Raw genomic sequence first — 22552 nt, forward strand, 5'->3', positions numbered from 1 at the left:
TCTGTTTGTCCATCTAGCCCAGTATTGTTTTTTCTGATTGTCTCCAATTCTCTAGGGTCTTTGGTAAAGGCTATAGGTCAGTGGTAGAGAGTCTGCTTTGCATGCAGAAGGTTCCAGGTTCGATCCCCAGCATCTCTGGGTAGGACTGGGAGAGTGGCCTGTCTGAAATCCTGGAGAGCCACTGTCACTCACTGTAAAAATACACAGTGTAAAAAAGAAACTAAAAAGGAGTTTCTAGGCAGCTGGACAAGATATAGATAGAGTTCAGAATGGATGAAGATTCCCTCACAGTGTTGACTTCATCTTCATTACTCAATGGGAGTGGAGGAGAGGTCTTGAGCCCCCCAGTTGCCTCCCTGGCAAGAGAGGCACCATGATCATGCAAATTTGACTTGCGTAACTTGCAGTATCAAGAAAGGTGCTTATAGGGATGGGCAAATGAGGCCCAATACACACATATGAATGATATTTATTCTGTCCCATCCCATTTCATGCTGCATGTGTGGATTTAATTTTTTAATTTTAAAAAAAAATCTGTGCAGAATTATTTGGATGGAAAGGGGGCAGAAGGTACAAGTTGACGAGGTGGTCCTGAACTGTTTACACTTTTTTTCTTGCAACTTGGTACAAATGTGATAGGAAATCCCATGGGAAGGGATTGTACATCAACTCTGGGCTGGTTCACATATGAGCCAAGATTCACGTTAAAAATGCTGCTTTTCCCATCGCGATTGACAGTTCACATACTTCCGCCCTCACTATGAATAAATTGGCTGTTTTTCTTTTTAGCATTCACACGTGTGTGCGTTTATTGCTTTCAGTGTTTCCTTGTTGCCGCGCCCACACATTAGAATGTTAACTGCGGAGGCAGGGATGGGGCGGTGTTTCCCTAAATGAAGGGAGGAATAGGCGCTTGAAAGAAAGGGAATCATCTACAGCTGCCCTACTAAAGGAAGCATTGACCGTTTCATATTATCGCAGTGGGATGAGTGGAGCAGATGCTGGGATGAGACACCAAGGCAGCTCCTCTTTCCCCTGCGCTTTTGGGCGCTTATAAATTACCCCAGCAGCGCCTTCGCCAGCCTCCTCTCGCCATGGCTGCACATGCTCCAAGCCTAGGTGTAGTGAGCGGCACGTAGCGGCTTTCCCTCCCCCCCCCACAGCTCAAGCAAGAAAGACGGCCAAGGCTGAAGGGGAGTTTCCCTGTCTTGCAGCCAGGAAGGAATTTCCCAAGCTCCAGCTCTTCCCTGCTACCCTCGGGGAGTTGTTGGTGTTGCTGCAGAAGGGAGAGAATGAAGGGGTGGGGGGAAAACCCGCTCACATCACATGCAGAGAGCGCAGCCAAAAAAAGGCGCTTAAAAGGTAATACACGGTAGAAGCGCACCGAAGCAGGTGCGGATTTTAAAAGCAATTTTGGGGTTTTGTCGCATCGATTTAATCCACAGTTAAAGGCAAAAGCAGCTGAATGTACTCGCGTTGGGGGAAAAGTCATGCAAACGGTCCAAATTAAAAGGGTCTGCAAAAAGCATCAGATCCAAATTATACTGGCTTCTGATAAGGCCCTCTGTATGGAAAAAAGATATCTGTCCCCTTGTAGTGATGAGGGCAGCCATCTTTTTTCCATACAGGAGCCTTCTGTTTTAACTTTTAAACGCTTGCTGAAAACCTTTCTGTTCTTCCAGGCTTATGCAGGCAATTAAGAAGGTGTATTTTTGCAGTAGTTGACCTCTGTTATTACTGTATTTTTAATAGTTTTTACTGTGTGGTTTTTTGTAAACTTGTAAACTGCTTTGATGCTTTTAAATGAAATTGTAGTGTACCAAAATATGTATAAATATATCAACGTACATTGTATGGGGGGAAATATGTCTGCCCTCATCTCTACCTGAGATTTTTTTTCATAGAAAGTTCCTGTGAGGAATGTAATCATTCCTCCTAAGGGAGTTTCTGCCCACATTTTTATCCACACAGCAGCAGCTGCACTTTCTAACAGCTCCAAACTGCTAGAGAAAAAAAGTATATATATTTTTTTTGGGGGGGGGGGGGAGCAACATTTTTTTAAAAGTAGCTCTGAATTTATCAGGAGTGCAGATTCTGGAAGAGGCCACGTTCCGGTCTGCAAAATGGTTCTGTGGCTGTGGGTCATGAGGCTTTGCTCCTGAATGTGGCCCCATCAAAATCCTATCCCTGGTTGCTTGTTTTTCAATCTAAATGTAGGGTGTTCAAAATAGTCTTGACTGAAATATACAGTTGTTTTGTTATTTGTCTAAATTTTGTTCAGTGGCATTTGAAATCATTGTTTCAGTGACATGAATAAATATTCATCCCTGGGTTGTTTGTTTGTTTTATTATACTTTAATCCTCCCACTTTCTAGACAAATTTCTCCCAAAGCAGCTCACATCAGTAGAAAAAGTGAGACGCAGGCTCTGCCCTCAGGCTTACAAACTGCATAGATGAAACACAAGGGAAGGGGAAGTGGAAAGGCAGAGGATAGAGATCTTTTTGGCTGACTGAACAAAATGGTGCATTGTTAACAAGGCATTTATATCAATTTGGAGCCAATCTTACATTCTCTTGCTAGGGTTCTTGCTTGGATAGAAGTGCTGCACTTACCCAGCAGCTCTTCTTCCTTGGGCCAAAGTTTCCTACCTCTCAGTTCTGCAGTTCAAGGGCAACTGCCAGTTAAAGATGAATTCTTTCTGACAGGAAGGTAAATGAGTATGATCTCATTCTTTGGCCAATGGCTGAGGCCAACCTGGACTTCCTTTTATGACATTCTTCTGGGGAAAATGGGGTGACCTCTCAATGGCCCTTATTCCTGTTATCGGCAGAGTCCACAATATCCCTCTCCTTGCTGCTGCATCTCAGTAAGAAGTGTCCCACTTGCTGTTCACAGGATTCCCGTTGATTCCTGCCTGCATACATGCTGTAGCAAGAAGCATATATTACAATGACAAGTAAGTCAAAAATAAATTCAGCCTGCTATATCTGAAACAAATTTTTGAAAACATCACTTATGAGAGGATGATGGATTATTCTTCCCTAACTCTGATTTCCACTCTGTTCCCTTGCAGCTGCTGGATCAGTTCAGACACTCATCTATTGTACATCATCCATGGTCCTATTTGTGCTGCTCTACTGGTATGCATTTTTAAGATATATATATATTTATTTAATCCTGGTTTTATACCTAGGCTTTTATCCATATTCGAAGACCAGTATGATTGTCTACTTGAAATAGGGCTTAGGAAGCCCAGGCACTGAATGTGGCCCTCCAGGCTTCCCTATCTCTCCCCAGGCCATGCCCACCCACCTACCAGATGACATAACTTGTGACCACCAGCTGACGTAACTTGTGATATCAGCTGATGGCTGGGAGGACAGAGTTTAATCCTGCTTTGGCTGTGCAAGTTCACCAGCTGAGTGGCCGTTAAAGCCTTGTCCATATGTGCCAGACAGCTTCCTCCAGGGAGTTCTCTTGCACACCTGAACTCAGTGCTAAGCAGGATCACCTCCCCCCATCAGCTGATTTGAAGAGCGAGAGACCCAAGCAAGCACTGTCTGAAGCACTCTCTCTCTCTCTCTCTCTCTCTCGCCACCCCATTTTTTTAAAATATAGTTTTTATTTTGTATTAGGGAAAATGACAAATTGAGTTGAAATAACAATAAACAATAAAAAACATTAACCATGTTTACAATGTCCTTCATCCAGAAATTTGAGAACACATCAAACCCAGAGGGGTGGGTGAAGCGGAAGGAATGCCAGTGGGCTGAAGATACTGTAAAAATGAAGCAATGTGTAGAAACACCGGGGGGGGGGGCAGATAGAGAAAAGGAAGGGAGGGCGGGGAAGTGAATTGAGGAAAAACAGTTTGCAAACAGTGCCAAATGAAATAATTGTTAGCAGGGATCAGAGCATCATCCCCCCCACCCCATTTTCAGAGGTTGAAGGTATCAGGTGGGTCAGGCTTTCGAAGCCTGCTCCATGCCCCCTTTCAAGCACTGACTGAGAAGCTTGAAAAGAGGGACATGGGGCAGGTTTTGCAAATGCAAGGGATTTTGATAGGTGGACAGGGGCAACCCACATGTCATTCATGTGATGCCATAGTGACACCATGTGATTGACAGGTGTTTTACCCCACCCATCTGTCAAGGTTGGCCTGCCGGGTAGGGCCAGATAAAGATATGGCCCCTAGGGCCAAAAATGTTCCCCACCCTGCAGTACATCATAAACTTGAATGTGAGCATTCAAGTACATTTGAAATTTAGGAGTTCCTGAGGGATGGAAATGTATGTGTCAATATTTGGATTCAGTCCTATGGTGGTAGAAAAGTCAAATGCATTGGCTGGGATCCAAATTGCAGCACATGGAGCCTCCTTACACAGACGGAGTTGCAGCTCCCCCTTCTAGCAGCAGCCCCCTTCTTCTGCAGTAAGCAAGTCCTCCCGAGTGACACCTTCTAACATAATATTCACCCCTTTCCCATGATTGGAAAGAAGCTAAACTTAAGCTCACCTAGAGATGGTTGGAGGACCTCGGCTACTATTAGCATTACTAGGAAAGAGATTGAACATGCTTCATTATGATATTATTGATTCGTTTTAGATATTGTATGCTGCTTTGAATATTTTTAGTAGAAAAGAAACTTGAGAAAGTACCAAAAATGAACAACAATAAATAAATTATATTAACTTATGCCACAGCCACATTAAGGTTGCTTCATATAGTTCTTGTCTCCCCCTCAAATATTATAGTGATGGAAAAGATGCAGGAAAACCCTAACAGTAGAATCCTATGCTTGTTTACTCAGAACTAAGTCCCAAGGTGTTCAGTAGGCTTACTCCCAGATATGTCTGAATAGGACTGCAGCCTGAGACATAACACGATAGGGGTTACATAGTTAGTATAAAGGTGCAGTGGACATTTTTGTCAAAGCTCTATCAGATACTAAGTTGGTCATTGTTAGGGAAACTGATTCCCTCAGCCTTACTTTACATAAACATAAGTTTAGGATTTCCCCCCCCTGCTGTCACCAATTCACTCAGAATACTTTGAAACCCTCCTTGTAGCTGGTATAGTAGGCTTAGGCATGAGATGGATGCTAATACTAGACACAACTAAGGCTGTTGATTTATTAAAGGCGATACCATGTACCCAAGGGAATAATGAGGTTTACATTGGGGTCTTAAAGGGGCTTGATGACAATTTCTAAAGATTCAAGAGACACTTGTTTTCATCACCCTTTGTGGCCTTTAACTCAGGCCAAATTCCCTAAACCCCCACCCTAGCCACATACACCAACCCTATTCAGCTGTTGGGGACAGTATGCCTTTGTACCCCGAAACTCCTCTGGTTGTCCTCATGGCTGTTTGAACAGTTTTAGCTAATTCTAAAAACCTCTTGTGTAACCTTCCTCCAGTAAGACCTTTCTTTACACAGGGCGGCCTCTCTTCTCCCGACCTTCAGCAGACGTATTAATAATTTACTGGATATTAATGTTCAGGCTTCAGTTTTCCCTTCGGCCTTTCTCTGTTTTTTCCCACACACCTCCCTCATCAACTCCCTTTTCCCCAGCTCTCCAACAGTCAGACTCTTTCTAACTGGCTGGTTACTCCCATCTGACTAGAACCTCCAGCCAATCAGAGACTGGTGTCACCTAGACCAATCAGAATTAATTTACCTGTTCCAGGGCCCGTCTAATTCTCAAAATGATCACCTTTCAACCTGTCATCAAGCCACTACTACTAAACAGGCTTGCAACATAGCAACAGTACAAGGCCTCAAACTTTGAGAGTTACAGAGGTCACAGACCTTCCTGTTCATCTGCTCCCACGGGTGATACATGCCCTGGTCTCCTCTCGCTTAGACTACTGTAATGCGCTCTACGTGGGGTTACCCTTGAACACAGTCCGGAAGTTAGAGCTGGTACAGAATGTGGCGGCACGCTTGATTAAGCACAGCCGTCGCCGTGACCATATCACGCCAGTGTTAATAGATCTTCACTGGTTACCAGTTGTTTACCGGGCCCAATTCAAGGTGTTGGTGCTGACCTTTAAAACCCTATACGGTTTCGGCCCAGTCTATCTGAAGGAGCACCTACAGAATCACCAATTATGCCGCCTGACAAGATCAGCCTCACAAGACCTTCTCTCGGTCCCACCGGTTAAAACAGCTAGGCTGGTGCGGACCAGAGAGAGGGCATTTTCGATTGTGGCCCCCACCCTCTGGAATTCCCTTCCTTTTGATCTCCGACATGCTCCCTCCCTGATGGGTTTTCGCCAAGCCTTAAAAACCTGGCTATTCAGGCGGGCCTATGGGATTGGGGAGGATTAATTTTATAAGGTTTTAAATAGAAATTGGTTTTAAATTGATTATGATTGTGTTTGCTTGTATTTTATTTTGTATTATGTACTGCTCTCTATTATTGTAAGTCGCCTAGAGTGTCCACTAACCTGGACAGATAGGCGACCAACAAATAAATTTTATTATTATTATTATTATTATTATTATTATTATTATTATCATCTCCCCTTCAAAACACAAATAGACATATATACAGTATTTCTCCACAATCAGACGACTGCTGCTGCTCAGACCCTATTCAGACTGTGTGTCCAATGAGAACACATAGAGAAATAGGCATAGCTGGATTGTACCCTCCCCAACCTTGCAGCCCAGGATAAAAAGGTGGTGTGCAGGGTTGCAAGATTGACTTTTTTAAAGCCAAATTCCAGAAATCTGGGTTTTTTTAAATTTGGTTGGCGTCAGAAAATTCATTTGGCTTTTTCCTGGCTTTTTTACATGCTAAAATTATCTGCACAAAAATTACATACCATCCTTTTTCTAAGTCGGCGGCTGTGTACGCAATAGGCCTGCATTTGCCAGGGAGACACCCGCCCGGTGTGTCTCCGCAAGGCTGCGCGCTTGTGTGAGTGAGAGGAAGAGAAAGAGACGCCGTGAAGTGTACTTTATATATGTAATAACTTTTTGTGGTGAAACTGTGACACCTTCGGCTGTTTTTATAAATCATTTATTATCAACAGCCATGGCCATGTTGACAAATAAATGGAAACCTTCTTACGATAGCAATCGTAAGTACAAAAGCAAATGGGAAGAAACATTTGCATGGGTCCAAAAGGCTGCTGATGGATTGGAGGCAGCTTATTGTAAATTGTGCCACTGCAACATTTTACCAAGACTTAGCAATCTCTCAAATCATGAAAAATCAGAGAAACACAAGCAGAGAACTCCATTACAAGGCCAGACGCAACTTAATGTAAGAAATACTCCTAGGCAAGATAAGAATAAAGTTAAGGCAGTAGAGCTGCAAATTGCTGTAAGCATGACCTGCCATTGTGCGATACGTTCAGTTGACCACCTGAGTGAAATCATGATAGCACATGGGCATGGGAGTACACTGGAGCACATAAAGTTACATAGAAGTAAATGTGCATGCTTAATCAAAAACATCATTTCGCCTGCACTGAAAACTGATCTCATTGATGACTTTCAGAACAAGAAATATGCCATCATTATAGATGAATCTACTGACATTTCAACACAAAAACACCTGTGTATGTTAGTTCGATAGGAGAAAGGAAATTGTAACTGGATTTATAGGTTTAATTCCGGTGCAAGAGGCTATAGGAGAAAAGATATTCAATTTGATTGACGAAGAAATAAAAAGATGTGGCCAGAGTCTTGCAAATTGCATTGGTTTTGCAACGGATGGTGCATCAAACATGGTTGGGTGCAACAACTCTGTGTGGTCTAGACTAAAAGCTGTATCTCCTTTCTGTGTGCAACTCAAATGTATCTGTCATTTGCTGGCACTGTGCATTCAATATGCAAGCTACCATCAAAAATTGGATTTTTACTGTCAGAAATACCCAATTGGTTTTGCCATAGTGAATTAAGACAAGAAGCATACAAAGAATTGTTTAGAGTGATGAACACAGCTACGGAATTTGAGCCAACCCAAACTGCCCCCCTTCCCTTTGAAAAACCTTCATTTACACGGTGGCTTGTGCGTGGAAAGGTTATGTTTAATATTTTGATGAACTGGGAAGAGCTAAAGGCTTATTTCACTTCTGCTGAACTAGCCCAATCACAGTTTGCTACAAAATTCAAAGCAAGACTTCTAAAGGAAATGTTGTCAGACTACAAAAACTACTTGTTCTTTGAGTTTGCAACACCTGTTGTGCAGGAATTTGAAAGACTGAACAGCCTTTTTGAGCAAACAAAAGCTGATCCTCATGAATTGTACCAACAAATGTTCTTACATCAGAAGAGTCTTCAGAACAGACTGTATGATGCCAAAAGACAGAAAAAAAATATTAATCAAGTTGATTTTGGTGTCAAATTCTTGACAGCATGTAATAAGTTCCTACAGCAGAACAACAGGGCTGAGGCTCATCTAGAAATAAAAAATGTCAAAGAAAGATGTACGTCTATGCTAGAAGAAGCTCTCAGGCAACTTACATGTAGACTTCCGTCGGTGAGAGATACATTTGAAAGTTTATCAAAATTGAGTCCTGTGATAATTTTAAATCAAATTTCAAGGCTTATGTTTTCCGAGTTACCCTTTATACACCATGCAGGAAACAACGTCAATGTCAGCAAAATCAAAGAACAATACAGACAAATGCCTTTTGTCGATTGGAAAGAAGAAGCTCCATTTAAGAAAGATGGACTCCCTGTAGACACTGAACAGTTTTGGATTGGTGTACTTCAGCATCAGGCATTTATGCCACCTTTGCCCTTACTTGCCTAATAACCCCTGTCAGCAATGCTGTAGTTGAGAGGATATTTTCTCTTGTATCCTCCGTTAAAACGAAGGCAAGAAACAGAATGCAGCTGAATCTTCTTGATGCAATTGTGAGAATCAGGGCAGAACTATTGCTTTCAAGCAAATGTTGCAAAGACGTCATTGCATCTCCAGAAATGCTAAAAAAACTTCACATCGGACAAGGTTTATGCCGTATGTTCCACTCATTCCAGTGGGGAGGATAGTAATGACCTGGATCTGGAGCTTTTCATGTGATGTGACTAGTATGAAAAATATATTAAAATTTGTTTGGCTTGCTGTTGGCTGTTTTCTAGTATTGCTTGGCTTTACATTAAAATTTCGATCTGGCAACCCTGGTGGTGTGTGTAATTCAGTCACAACCTTCTCAGTAGTATCTTCATGCCCTGTCACTCTCTCTTTAAAATAGGTTTAATTTTTCTTTTTAGCTGGCATTAACAGTGAAGAGCTGTTTGTTTGTTTTTTTCCAAAACAACACCCTCCGTATTACAGCAATGAGTCAAATAGCCAAAATACTTGGGAAAACTCTAAAATGACTGCACTGAAGGTTATTCCATATTTTTGTGTGTGGGGGGAAAGAATAATAATTTTAATTTAGGATGAAATAACATATTGCTGAGTGTGCAATAGGAAGTTAGATGAGGCAGATAAGCGTTCTTAAATCTCAATGAATCCCATGTAAAAAATAAATAAATTAAAGACTTCGTTCAGCTATACTAGCTGAAAGGCAGGGGCTGTTGTTTCTGTGGTAGCTTTCTATATAAGCGGGGGGGATGCTGTGGCCCTCCAGATGTGGACTTCAGCTCCCATCAGCCCCAGCCACCATGGCCAATAATCAGGGATAATGAGAAATGTAGTCCAGCAATATCTGGTCAAAGGTTCCCCATCCCCAATAAACATTTCCGGGGACCACAACTTTTCTTAATTCAGAAATCTGGCATGATGACACTGTATAGAGATGGAGACATGTTCCTTCTTTCCATGGATGTACAGTCCAACTCTTTGCCTGAGTTTTGTTTGGGTTTTTTTTGGGGGGGGTAGTGATGATCCAGTCCCACCACGGATATTTCCTGACTTTTCAGCTTTAGTTATTTAATATATAAAAATAAGATGTTAGTCCTTATATTTCTAGAAATATGAGGGAAAATATGCAAACATTTTATCTAGCTTCTCTATGAGAAGAAAACTTGCTGCCACCTTTCAGTGTCTGTCCAGTGGATGCAAAAGGGCCTGCTTTTATATTTCATTAAATAATCATTTAAACATATACTGCAGTTCATATTACCAAATACAGTTTTTTTAGAACCTTTCAAATTTATTAGGCTGCGATCCTAGAGCTGTTCTGAGGCTAGCTGAGGGGCCTTAAGAAGCAACATGAGTGCAAGAGAGGAAGATCCACAGGTGGAATGACATACCAGTATGCCTGCAGAAATCTCCATCAGCATAGATGTTCTTCTAGCTGGGTTCCACCAGTGCCCAAAATGTGGCATCGTGTGTGTGTGTGTGTGTGTCATGGGCAGCCCTAGATCTGCAAGATCCAACATTCCCTCGTTCCCCTAAATTCAGAATTTTCACTGTGAATTCCAGAGCCCCCCTCAGTGCAGTCTTTCTCTCTCAGACACACCAACAATCAACACATAATTTCTTGCTACTGGCTTGGATGCTTATATAACAAAATTATCAACATTAATGCTATCCTTTTCCTTCCCTTGTAGGTGAATCTCTTTTTCCTCTTGAACATTGTTCGTGTTCTAATAACCAAGCTAAAAGTCACCCACCAGGCAGAATCCAATCTCTACATGAAAGCTGTTAGAGCTACCCTAATTTTAGTGCCACTTCTTGGCATTGAATTTGTACTGGTTCCTTGGCGACCAGAGGACCGTATTGCCGCAGAGATTTATGACTACGTGATGCATATCCTTATGCACTATCAGGTATCAAATCTCAAGATGCATTTGCAATTTACAGTTGTTGGCACAGGAATGTCAACAAAATGAGCCACACACACATTTTAATCAACTCCTTATTCAAACATCAGTTATGAGCCTTGTAAGATGCATTCCAATTTTTCATTTTGTTTAAGCACCATTTCTCATATTGACATATGCATTGACGTGGCATATAGAGCTGATTCACAATGATTGGAGGAGGAGTGGGTAGTTTGTTGAGTGTTTTCTTTCCCTGATAAATGTAACTTCCATCTTGTGCAGTTTTTGAAAGGGAGCAAAAGTGTTTCCATAGCTTGACCACAGCCCCTGACACACATCCAGGCTTTCCCCTACCTGGCATTTAAGTGTGATTTTCCTAAGAATGAGTTCTTTACAGCATTAGACCTTCCTCATAACCAGATTTGTCTATTTTCCACACTTGCTCATATTTTAATTGTGATTTTATTTGTTGTATACCGCCCTGAGAGCTTTCTGCTATAGGGCGGTCTAGAAATGTAATTAAATAAAATAAATAAATAAATAAATAAATTGATGGTGTCACCAGCTTTCACCAACTTGGTGACCTCCTGATGCAACTCCAATCAGCCCCAGGCCAGCATACACTTGGCAAAGGCTGGTGTCAGTGAGAAATACGTAGAGTGAGGGCCTTGCTAGAAAGAAGGGCAATGTTCAAAAAAACAAAAAAACCCCTCATCAATCAGTACTACAAGCAGCTAAGAAGCAGTTCAGAAAAAGTAAATGGAATGGTGTTTTGGGAAACAATTTGATTTTGCACCAGAAATGTACTCCCCAGAGCTTTTTGGTCAGCCTTATGTGAATCTGGCTTTTATTAAGTGTATTTGTGACATCAAATGCAACTTTAGTGTGGCGGCACCTACCCTGTGGAATTCCCTCCCCTTAAATATTAGGCAGGCGCCATCTCTGCTATTTTTTCAGCACCTTTTGAAGACTTTCCTCTTTCAACAAGCCTTTTGAGATGAGACCTATCCCAGTCTGCGTCTGTGTTAGAATTGCTTTTAATATGTTTTCTTTAATAATGTTTTTAACCCTTTTTTTAAAAAAAATCTTTTAAAAGCTTTTTTAAAAATGTTTTTAACTTTTTTTGTTTTAATGTATTTTAAGGTCTTTTTATGATGTTTTAAAGTGCTTTTAGCGTTTCTGTTTGCCGCCCTGGGCTCCTACTAGGAGGAAGGGTGGAATATAAATCAAATAAGAAATAAAAATAAATAATAGACTGTTTTAAAAATATAACAACTTCCTGTTTTATTCCACAGGGTTTGTTGGTGGCAACCATTTTCTGTTTTTTTAATGGAGAGGTACAGTAACTGATTTCTTTGCTATGATGAATGATTTGGGTGAAGGTTGTTTCATATGGCAAGCCATTTGTGTGTTATTCTTATAGTGTGGTACTTCCTTCCATTTTCTACCATGTTATTGTGGAAAAACATTTGTTTTAGTGTTGTAAACACACTACATGGTGAGACGCTACCCGCAAAAGATGTTATAATGTACAACAGCCTGAATGTACCTGCTTTTAAAGCAGCCGCCATAATGGCCCCTTGTTCATGTTGATCACAAATTACTTAGTCTTCTTGGATAGGGTTACTAGACCTTTTTAGTCATTTACTGTAGAAAAATGGATGTTGGTACAAGATGGAAAGGCACTGCTAAAGAAGGAAATGCAGTTCCTACCATTCGGTACTGGGCTCACAGAAAAGAGGTAGAGAGACCGTTACCAATAAACGGATTCCTAGAATTAATTGACCTGAATCCAAAGATAATTTAATTTAAGGAAATTCAAGGAAGGAAAGTTCCCCCTCCTCTGCGCCCCCAGCACCCCTGAAAATCCTTTCTGGAAGGTCAGGTTCTCTTCTGAACCATGTGAGATGGGACTCAGGGAGCTGAAGGTGGGAACATTTCTTCCGTGAACTCCTTAAATTATCTTAAAACCCAAGTTTATATAACTAACAGTGTAAACATACTGATATTTCTGTTTCCTACAGAGATAGTTAGCACTAATACCATAATTATTATAGCATTATAATACTATATCAGTGGTGATAGGGTAACCACTTATGCATTGCCAAAATGGGGGATAATAACCCACACATCAAAAAAAAAGGAGAGGACAAACAAAAGAGAACATAGATTTGCATACTTTTTGCATACTCTAGTATATATGCTGTCAATGCCTCGGCACAGTCATTAACCAAAATGGAGACAATAGTCAAGAAATCAGAAGAAGGCTAGGACTGGGGAGGGCAGCTATGAGAGAACTAGAAAAGGTCCTCAAATGCAAAGATGTATCACTGAACACTAAAGTCAGGATCATTCAGATCATGGTATTCCCGATCTCTATGTATGGATGTGAAAGTTGGACAGTGAAAAAAGCGGATAAGAGAAAAATCAACTCATTTGAAATGTGGTGTTGGAGGAGAGCTTTGCGGATACCATGGACTGCAAAAAAGACAAATAATTGGGTGTTAGAACAAATTAAACCAGAACTGTCACTAGAAGCTAAAATGATGAAACTGAGGTTATCAGTCTTTGGACACATCATGAGAAGACCTGATTCACTAGAAAAGACAATAACGCTGGGAACAACAGAAGGGAGTAGAAAAAGTGTAAGGCCAAACAAGAGATGGATTGATTCCATAAAGGAAGCCACAGACCTGACAAGATCTGAGCAGGGTGGTTCATGACAGATGCTCTTGGAGGTCACTGATTCATAGGGTAGCCATAAGTCGTAATCGACATGAAGGCACATAACAACTATATATGCAGAGAGCCAGTGTGGTGTAGTGGTTAAGGTGTTGGACTATGACCTGGGAGACCAGGGTTTGAATCCCCACACAGCCATGAAGCTCACTGGGTGACCTTGGGCCAGTCACTGCCTCTCAGCCTCAGAGGAAGGCAATGGTAAACGACCTCAGAATACCGCTTACCATGAAAACTCTATTCATAGGGTCACCATAAGCCAGAATCGACTTGAAGCCATTCCATTTCCATTTCAGTATATGTGCAAATTTGAAAACAGTGATGATCTTTTAAAGAGAAATTCAGTATATCCCACCATAGTAGAGAAGACTGTGACCAGGTGGCCTACCTGCCTGCTGAATCTGCTGCCCACAGCCCCTCCTGCTCCCCCTTCCTGTGGTTCTTTATCTTTAAATCAGATATGGATAGGATAGCCCTTCAAACGGAGGACTGACAGCCCTTCAAATAGACATCTGTCCCCTATAAAGAAGGATGCATGGCCACCCTAAGTGGAGATTATATTAGGTTATAATACTAGCACACTGTTCAGAAGCACAATTTCACTGCCCTTCCCCAAACAATAAAACCCATTTAATCTGGTTTACAAAGCATATTTAATAACATTTTACGCCTGATGTCAACTGTTCTGAGAAGAGATGGGTTCCATGTACCTTTTGCCAAGGCTGCTAAACCCAACTTCCTATCGCACAGGTGGCATACCATATTGTATAAAGGGAAACTATTGTAAAACAGAACATCCTTCCAAAGTAGTGGATAAACAAACACACATAGGCCCCGTGTGCCCTCATCTATTTTACCCAATGTATTTTTAACCAAGTTTGGAAGGCAGGCTGAGCTCTATTCAGGAAGCCTTTTTTCCATCAGCTTTATGGAAATGTGCATCAGGTTTGCAGATTGAAAGCTCCTGCCACAGTAAGCTGATACAAACCTTTTAGGGATGCTGCAACACTGAGCATCTAACACTGGCCAATATGTTTATGTACTATTTTTTGTTTGCATTTGCCCCCCACACATTCTTCTAGTTTCTCAAAGAGGTATACAGTGACTGGCGCCAGTGGAACTTTCTCAAAATTCCAAATGTGCCCACTGGCCCAAAAGGGTTGATGGCCCCTGAAATTTATAGACTCTTTAATCCCCTCCTCCTGAATGTGTGCAGCAGCAGAAGCTTTGGCAAAGTTCTCAGCTGCTCACTTCCATTTGGCTTGAGTCAGTTCATAAGGGATGGATTCTACCAATATGTCTGTTGCTGTTCACACTGAGGAGGAGGGAGTCAGTTCTCCTGGTCCTTAAGTCCATGCTTAGTTCCTATATATAACCTGTTTAAACGTTACTTTCTTACCAAGAATATAAGATGAAGATTTTTCTTTTATTGATATTGCATCCAACAGAACCATTGTTTTCAATCTATTCTTTGTTCTCCTCTTCACCAAAATAGGTCCAATCTGTTCTAAGGAGACACTGGAATCAATACAGGATCCAGTTTGAGCACAGCTTTACCCACTCTGATGCTCTTCGCTCTGCTTCCTACACAGTCTCCTCCTCGATTGCAGATGGTCAAAGCTTCAGCTACAATCACGACTGCACCAGTGAACATTTAAATGGAAAAAGCTTTCATGACATGGATAATATTGTTTCTAAACCTGAAAAGCTGTATGGCTGATTGCAGAAGACTCTTTGTTATTACCATCCCCCCTGATCCCCCCCCCCCCCAGTATTTTGAGAGGATTATTCCATGAGCAGGCAGGACATTTTTTGTCAATCTTTGGACATGGTTGTTCTTGAAGAATGTGACAAATTTCAATTCCTTTCTCACATGTGCACATGCCTTAGCATTTCTTAGCATGTGAGTGCTTGTTCTTTGTTTGTACACTGGAGCTGGTCTTGCCCATCAACTGAAATTTTACACTTTGACCTCTGGATACCTATCATTCAGAAAAATACTGGTTGAAGTTTTAATTGGGCTCAAGCAAGCTCTAACTAGGCATTTGTGTTTTGTACATATAAATATGTATCAAGATAGACAAACTTTGCCTCTTCAGTTTCTACTGTGTAGACAAAGTGGGCAATTATTTTGTATGAAGGGAATCAAAGAAAGTTTCATATTTTTTCAGCAGTTTGTATCATGGCTGGGTTGTCTATGAGGCCATTTTGTTTGCTCACAAGAACTTGTAAATACTGTATTTATCATATTGTGTTGTCTTAAGTGCAGCCAACAAAGCAACCTAAATAAGTATTGAAAAGGATGCAATAATTGCAAAGTATTCTTCGTGTTGACTGCAACATTTAAGTCTTGACAAGGATAGTTACAAATCTGCAATATAGACAATGGCCCTGATCCAATTAATGTTAGTCATTACTAACTTGCTCATTGGTTTCAGTGGGACGTGCTACAATACTGTACATACTTACTTGTGACTGAGACCCGTGGAACTTGAAGGGATAACCTGTGGCTATATGTGACTAGGATTAGGCTGTTAGTCACAGCTTACTTTAGTTGGATTGAGTCCAATGAGTTGGCCTGTTTTGACCACTATTTTAAATAGAGTGTGTTACAAAGCCATTGGGAATCTGAGGGCCTGGATTTTATAGTATGTTCCTCTATCTTTTCATTCAGCTCCTACAAGGAACATCTCCAGAAAAAGAGTGGATTACAAGAGTGAGTCTCATTTATCACATTCCACGTGTAACTTGTAGGCATGAGGACGGTGATACATGCATGGAGTTTCCATGCTTTTGTGGGCTTCCCTTTTCTCTTCATGAAGGGGTCCATTTGTGAATATGCATGGATGTAACCCCTCCAGTGAAATGAATGCTTGGGCAATACCTCTGTGTATGCAGTGGAGCACATGCACATTGTTGGATAGCATTCATAGTGTTTACACTAGAGGCAATGACAGAGTTGTATTTAATAAAGAAATTAGGCACTTAAACTCACTTCAGTGACCCATAGTCCTTTCCCAGTTAGTAAAAAAATGATAATACAGTTAATAGTTTCAGCTGTAGTTTGTCTTCTAGGTCAGATGTTAGCACAGGTTAGGAGGTACTGCAGCTGCTTAGTCTTCTTGTGGTACAGAAACCTGGCTGACTATATAGTGATGGGAAAGGCAGCACTGAGAGAGGTGAGTAGTCCCTAGCTATGTTGGCTCTTCAGAATGTGGTAGTGGATTTCCACCCCATAGATGGAATGAGTACAAGAGGCCTGAACCTTTCATTAGCTGACTTAGCAGTAAATAAACATTAGGTGTCCTCTTTTCTAAGGATTGTAGATCCAGGAGTCTGCATCACCGTAACTGATTTGGTATAGAAGGCATAAAACAGATGGAGAATCTGTGGCCCTACATATGTTGCTGGACTACAACTTCTATCATCCCTGAACATTGGCCATGCTTGCTAGGGCTGATGGGAGCTGGAGTCCAACAGTATCTGGATGGCCACAGGCTCCCCATTTCTGATATAGAAGAATGGGGGTGTATATGGAATGGGGACAGAATTCATTATTTGACTACTTCCACTGAGTGGAAATTAGGGGGGAGGGTGTTATTTGGGGAGGGCATTGCTTGGCATTGGTGGAGGCAGCAAATGGACAGGGGCTGCATGATGCAGGCACCACCCCTGGAGTGTCACTGGCTGTAACTGGCAGAGCCCCTATTTACCCCATGTATTTTCACAGATTAAAAACAAAAAAACTCACTAGAAATGGAGGCTTCACTAGAAGTGAGGAGTTTGAAAAGTTTGCCCCTTTTTGTCCTAGATTTCATTTCACTTTGAGCAGAGACCAAATGGTGATAAATTGATCATATTTGGCACCTTAGTTCAAGCACCTAGGCTAGGTAGGACTTTTGATTTGGATGGTCTAACCATTGGTGGTGGTTGGCTTTTTAAGGGCCTTGAATCTTTTTAAAGGCAATTCTTGTTTCTCTTTGCTACTGCTTGTTCATTTTAAAGGTTTTTTTGTACCTGCTTATGATCACGACCTTGTGCAAAACTCCCAAGGGCCTATAACTAGCACTTTGTACCAGAAAAGATGTGGAGCACCTTCAGATATTGGCTGGAAACTCACTGCAATCTTACCTACAGTTAAGGTGCTTAAATCAAATTGAAGTCAGTGGGATGCAAGGTAGACTAACTGTGTACAGGAAAACCTTTGATAGCCTTGGCCTCTTGAGGTCTGCATATAAAAGCTATATTATTATGTTCCTCATAACTTTCTCAAGCTTTTTCTGCTGCCTTCACTTACGCTGAGAAGAGCTTTACTCAGTAGATAATACCACTGTTGTCTTTTTAAATGACGACGGTTGTAAAAAAGATGTAATAGTGTGAAATCTTTTAGGAACCCTGGTAAGAAAATTTCTTGAAATGCAGCATGCTGAGACTTTGAGAACTGTTTTGATTTAAAAAAAAACCTATGCTGAATAGCAGAGATGTAGGAATACACGGACCTAGGCAAAATAAATTCCTTGAAAAGTCTTAGGAATAAAGAAAATGTGTCTGAATCTGTGTAGTTTATTTAATATGAGAAAAGGGGAAATGTCCATCCCCTACCACTGTTAGGATATTCTCAGACCGAAGTCCTTTCTGATTTGTGAAAGCTACTGGCAAGAAATGAAATGAAACTTCTCCTTTCCCAGAACAACTTCTGCTTTTAAGTGCCATGGTGGAACACGAGGTGTTCAATTTCCTCCTTTTTCAAGGTTGTACGTTAATTGTCATTTAACAGGCTTCAATAGGCAGCTAATTTGTGAGCAATTACAATGCTTTGAGGTTGAAAGGCTTTGAATGCTTGTCGTCATGATCATATCATTATTTTCAGATGGAAAATTATTAGGAAAAGCTCAGCAAATGCTTGTCATTTCGCTCAGTATGCTCTGGATGGCATTTGACTGGATAATGAAATGGCTATGTGATGTTACAAAATTTAAGTCACTGGGTTCGTGGAGCTATTTTTACGTTTTGAAAAACATGGATGTATTCAGGGTTGTGTGTTGGCTGTGCTTCCACGGCAGAAAGTCTGCGGTATTCATGTTTCTAAGAATATATTCTTTTTTAAAAAATAAAGTTTCTATCCTATAGCGTTGTGAAAATATTGCTTGAAAGTATGTGGCCAAATCTCAGAAAACATGGTTTTTCATAGGTCAGAGGGAAAACTTCACTGAAAGTTCCTTTCAGTCCTTTCAGTAGAATGGCCCCAAGACTAACAAGAGCAGAATAAATTATGCAAAAACTATAAATTATGCAGTTTTATACAGATCACAGAATTCAGCTTTTGTTGTAAAGGACTATTGAATTCTATTAGCTTACAGTACACTGGCATCATCTGGAATCACATCTGGGCCTAAAATTGCACAACAAATGTCATATTTTAATTATACTAGATGTATCTTTCTTGGAGAGATGACACACAAACTCTGCCATTTGCTGTACCCATGGTGTCACTGAAGGACAGATGTATATTTTACAAAAAAAATTCCATGGATCTTATTTATGGGCGTGGTACCCTAGGGTTCATCTCTGCGTTTCAAACGTAGCACAAGGAGAGGACCTCTCATGTGTTTCAGTGGTTTGGAAAGTCATTCCCTCTGTCAACTTTATTCTTGCAGGCTGCATGGTTGGCACAAATCTGAGGAAAAGTCAGAATCATGCATTGCATTCAAGGCTAAATTGTTAATCTCAGCACATGCTGAGACTTTCTCTTATAAGCAGGGGAAGACGCTGCACATGGAGTGTGGAATCTCTCTGTCCATCTGGAATATTTCTTCCAAAGAAGACAATGGAAACTAATGGGAACATGGAGCTTTGGACTGTAGCCATGTATACCATGATGAATCTTATGACAGCCATTCCCATGTTTATTACTAAGCCTTCTCAACTCCCCAAGATCATAATCTATCTTTCTTTGAGGCCCAGCTATCATTTCCATACACTGGCCTGGATGTTAGAACACTTTAACTTGGGTGCTGCACTGTCACAAGGCTAGCGTCTTAGGGCTTTTTCAAACCTGCATGGACATTACATGATCCTCTCATCACGTGTGGATTCTCAGGTGATTATATGAACTGTCTCTATTGAAATGTATTGCAACTGAGTTGATATCAGGTGATAAGAAAGTTAGCTCTGTGGTGATTAATCTGTGGTGATTCATTCAAACATGTGCATCATCACTTGATGTTACAATCAAGTGAAAAGCATACTTGTGTGAGCCAGCTCTTAGTGCAGGTGTGGGAGACCTTTGGCCCACCAGATGTTGCTAAACTACAAATCCTATCAGCCCCAACGGGGCCAGAAGTTGTTCAGAAACTTCTGGAGGGCCAATAGTTCCCCACACCTGTCTTAGTGGCTTGAACCCAGGAATCTAACTCACCTGTCAGGCAATCAGTGCATTCTCGTATGGATGATGTATTATCTTATAAATATGATTAGTAAACTACCATCTTGGAATAATGGCTTTTTTAAAGGTGTTCAATTTCTTTAAAGCCATCATTTTAGTTATTCACTGAACATAAGTAACCTGAGGAGAAATCAGGAAAGGGATTTTTTTTAAGTTTCTCATCTTTCAAATTAGTATCTAATAATAACAGATTTCTAAATGTTAATGTTACTAGATATTTCTTTAAATGAATGCATATCTGTTTTTTTCATTCTACTGCGGATGCATTCAGTTAATAAAATGTCAGAAACTACCATTTCTGTGTGATCCCTAAAGGCTTTTGGTTACTTCCTGTTTTCACCAAAGTTAATATACACTTCATTCGCTCACTCCACCCCCCCCCGACTTTCATTCCTTTCCTGGATGCATGGTGTTGGCACTTTATTTTCAATGTCATACTTTTAAGCATTGTAAATCAGGCAAAATCTAATACCGAATAATGTAGGTGTAGGAGAGATCATGATAGGGCAATGTACCATGCCTGTAGCACAGGAGCAAGAGCAGGGGGAATGTGAAAGTTCATGCTGAGCAGGCTTACACAATGACATTTGTTTTGGCACTTTGGAAAAGAGGATGGTTTCTGAACCATAAAATACTGTTCTGAAATCTGCAGTCAGGCAATACCTTTACTGGGACCAACTAAACAGTCATAAAACAGGGAGCAAACTTCCAGGTTAAGAACAGAAGAGCCTACTGGTCCTTCTAGTCCAAAATGCTGTTCTCACAATGGCCAACTAGATGTCAAACGGAAACCCTGCAAGCAGGACGTAAGTGCAGTAGCACTTCCCATGTGTAATTCCCAACTAATAGTATGCAGAGACATACAGCCTCTGATACCGGAATTAACATAGCCTTCATGAATAGTTGTTCTCCAGAATCTTTGGATGAAAACAGGGGAAGAGGCAGAGTGTGTGATTAGATTAGGTTCAGCTAGATATTAAGCAAGTTTCAGGGATCACCTAGGACTACTTATTTATTTTATTTATTTATTTCATTTCATTTTTAAACCGCCCATAGCTAGTAGCTCTCTGGGCGGTGTACAAAACAGAGTTAAAATACCATGTCACAATAAAATCCGATTCAAATAACAGGAAAATTTAAAACATTAAGATGAACAATTAACATTAAACATTAAAACATTAAAATGCTTGGGAGTATAGCCAGGTCTTAACCGGGCGCCTAAAAGAAAAGAAAATACCGTAGGCGCCAGGCGTATTTCCTCTGGTAAGCTGTTCCACAATTCGGGACTTAGACTAAAACGCACACGTAGTGGCTGATGCCCCACTTTTGAAAGTGTAAAATCTAGGCTTAAGCAAAAATCAGTCTTCTTAGGTAGAGAACAAATGTAAAGAGAAAAATGGCAAATTTTATTAGTAACGCTGGAGATTAATTTTAGGTGATGTACTGTGTTTTTTTTAAAAGTCAATAGACTTTTAAATAGACTTACCTAGTAGTAGACTACTACTACAGTGAACAGGGTGGTTCATGACAGATGCTGTTGGAGATTGCTGATTCATAGGATCGCCATAAGTCGTAGTTGACTTGAAGGCACATAACAGCAACACCTAGTAGAGGGAATGGAACCATCAAAAAGTAAAATCCCATCTTCAGGTGGAAAAGCATCTTCCTCCTGTTTGAGGATTCTGTTCCTGAATGGCTAAATTTGGTATTTTATCAGACACACACAAAGGAAATGAAGCCATGTTGGTCTATATAAAAATGTATATTTTGTATAGACCAACATGTAGACCATGTTGGTGGTCTATACAAAAAATGTATGAAGTAAGGGCCTATATGTTCAATATGAGGCTTATTCATACAGGTGAGTGTGCAAAAGATTTCAGCCCTCAATAGTTCTGGCTATGACTGGAAATAGCCCCTGCTCTACTTTGTGATTGAAAACAACATGGAATAATCAAATAGTTAATTTCATATTTAAATAAACATATTTAAGGATGTTCACCTTAAACTCTTTAGCATCAATCCCTTCAACATAACACTTTTAACAGACAAGATGCTATACCATCTTAGGCACTGTTCACATGAGCCATCATGGTAGACTGAATATTTGTAGGAAAGGACGTGGAGTTGCCACAGCAAGACCACCTTCACCCTACAAGCATTGAGTTATTGACAGGAATAGGCCCTGTGTGCATACAAAATGTATGTGTGGGGGCTTTTCGTGTAATCAGGTCCCCAGTATATAGTAAGTAACATGTTATCAGATGTACTGTTTCTTCTTTGGTCTGGACAGATCTTGCAACACCCCTTTTGCCTCTCTTTGGCTACTGTCCAGCTCCTCCTCCCTCTTCCGTACTCCAAGCCTAGAGTTTCCTTGATTTACACTGGGATGGGGTGAGGGGATTAAAACTAGCAGAGGACAGAGCCAGTACTAAAAGTGCCCAGAGTTTGCAGCATTGCAAGACTATAGCTTGCTCTCTCTGCTCCACCTGTCCTCTATTTCCCTCTGCCACTTCATCTCTATCTCTGTGCCATCCCATCTCTGTGGCATGAAAATAGGTCAGAGGCTCCATGCTTTGACCCAGAGCCAAGCCCCAAATCAATTTAGGAGCTAGTCCTAATGTTGAATTAC

At 40.9% G+C, this 22552-nt stretch overlaps 1 protein-coding gene across 12 annotated transcripts in view; it reads left to right on the forward strand.

Annotated features, from left to right (window-relative positions):
• The window catches only part of CALCRL (calcitonin receptor like receptor), a 114146-nt gene extending 94009 nt beyond the window's left edge, over window positions 1-20137 (forward strand). For 10 of the 12 annotated variants that reach the window (XM_061608256.1, XM_061608254.1, XM_061608251.1 and 7 more), the window contains 5 exons: window positions 2898-2958; window positions 3076-3142; window positions 10524-10742; window positions 12032-12073; window positions 14971-20136. In XM_061608256.1, coding sequence (XP_061464240.1) covers window positions 2898-2958; window positions 3076-3142; window positions 10524-10742; window positions 12032-12073; window positions 14971-15195 — 614 coding nt within the window. In that variant the 3' untranslated portion in view covers window positions 15196-20136. Of the gene's footprint in view, window positions 1-2897; window positions 2959-3075; window positions 3143-10523; window positions 10743-12031; window positions 12074-14970 lie in introns of all 12 variants that reach the window. The other 2 variants (XM_061608258.1, XM_061608259.1) reach the window with 1 other exon arrangement.
• The last annotated feature ends 2415 nt before the right edge of the window (window positions 20138-22552 follow it).

This window comes from Rhineura floridana, chromosome 2 (genome assembly GCF_030035675.1).
Source record: "Rhineura floridana isolate rRhiFlo1 chromosome 2, rRhiFlo1.hap2, whole genome shotgun sequence".
NCBI lineage: Eukaryota > Metazoa > Chordata > Lepidosauria > Squamata > Rhineuridae > Rhineura > Rhineura floridana.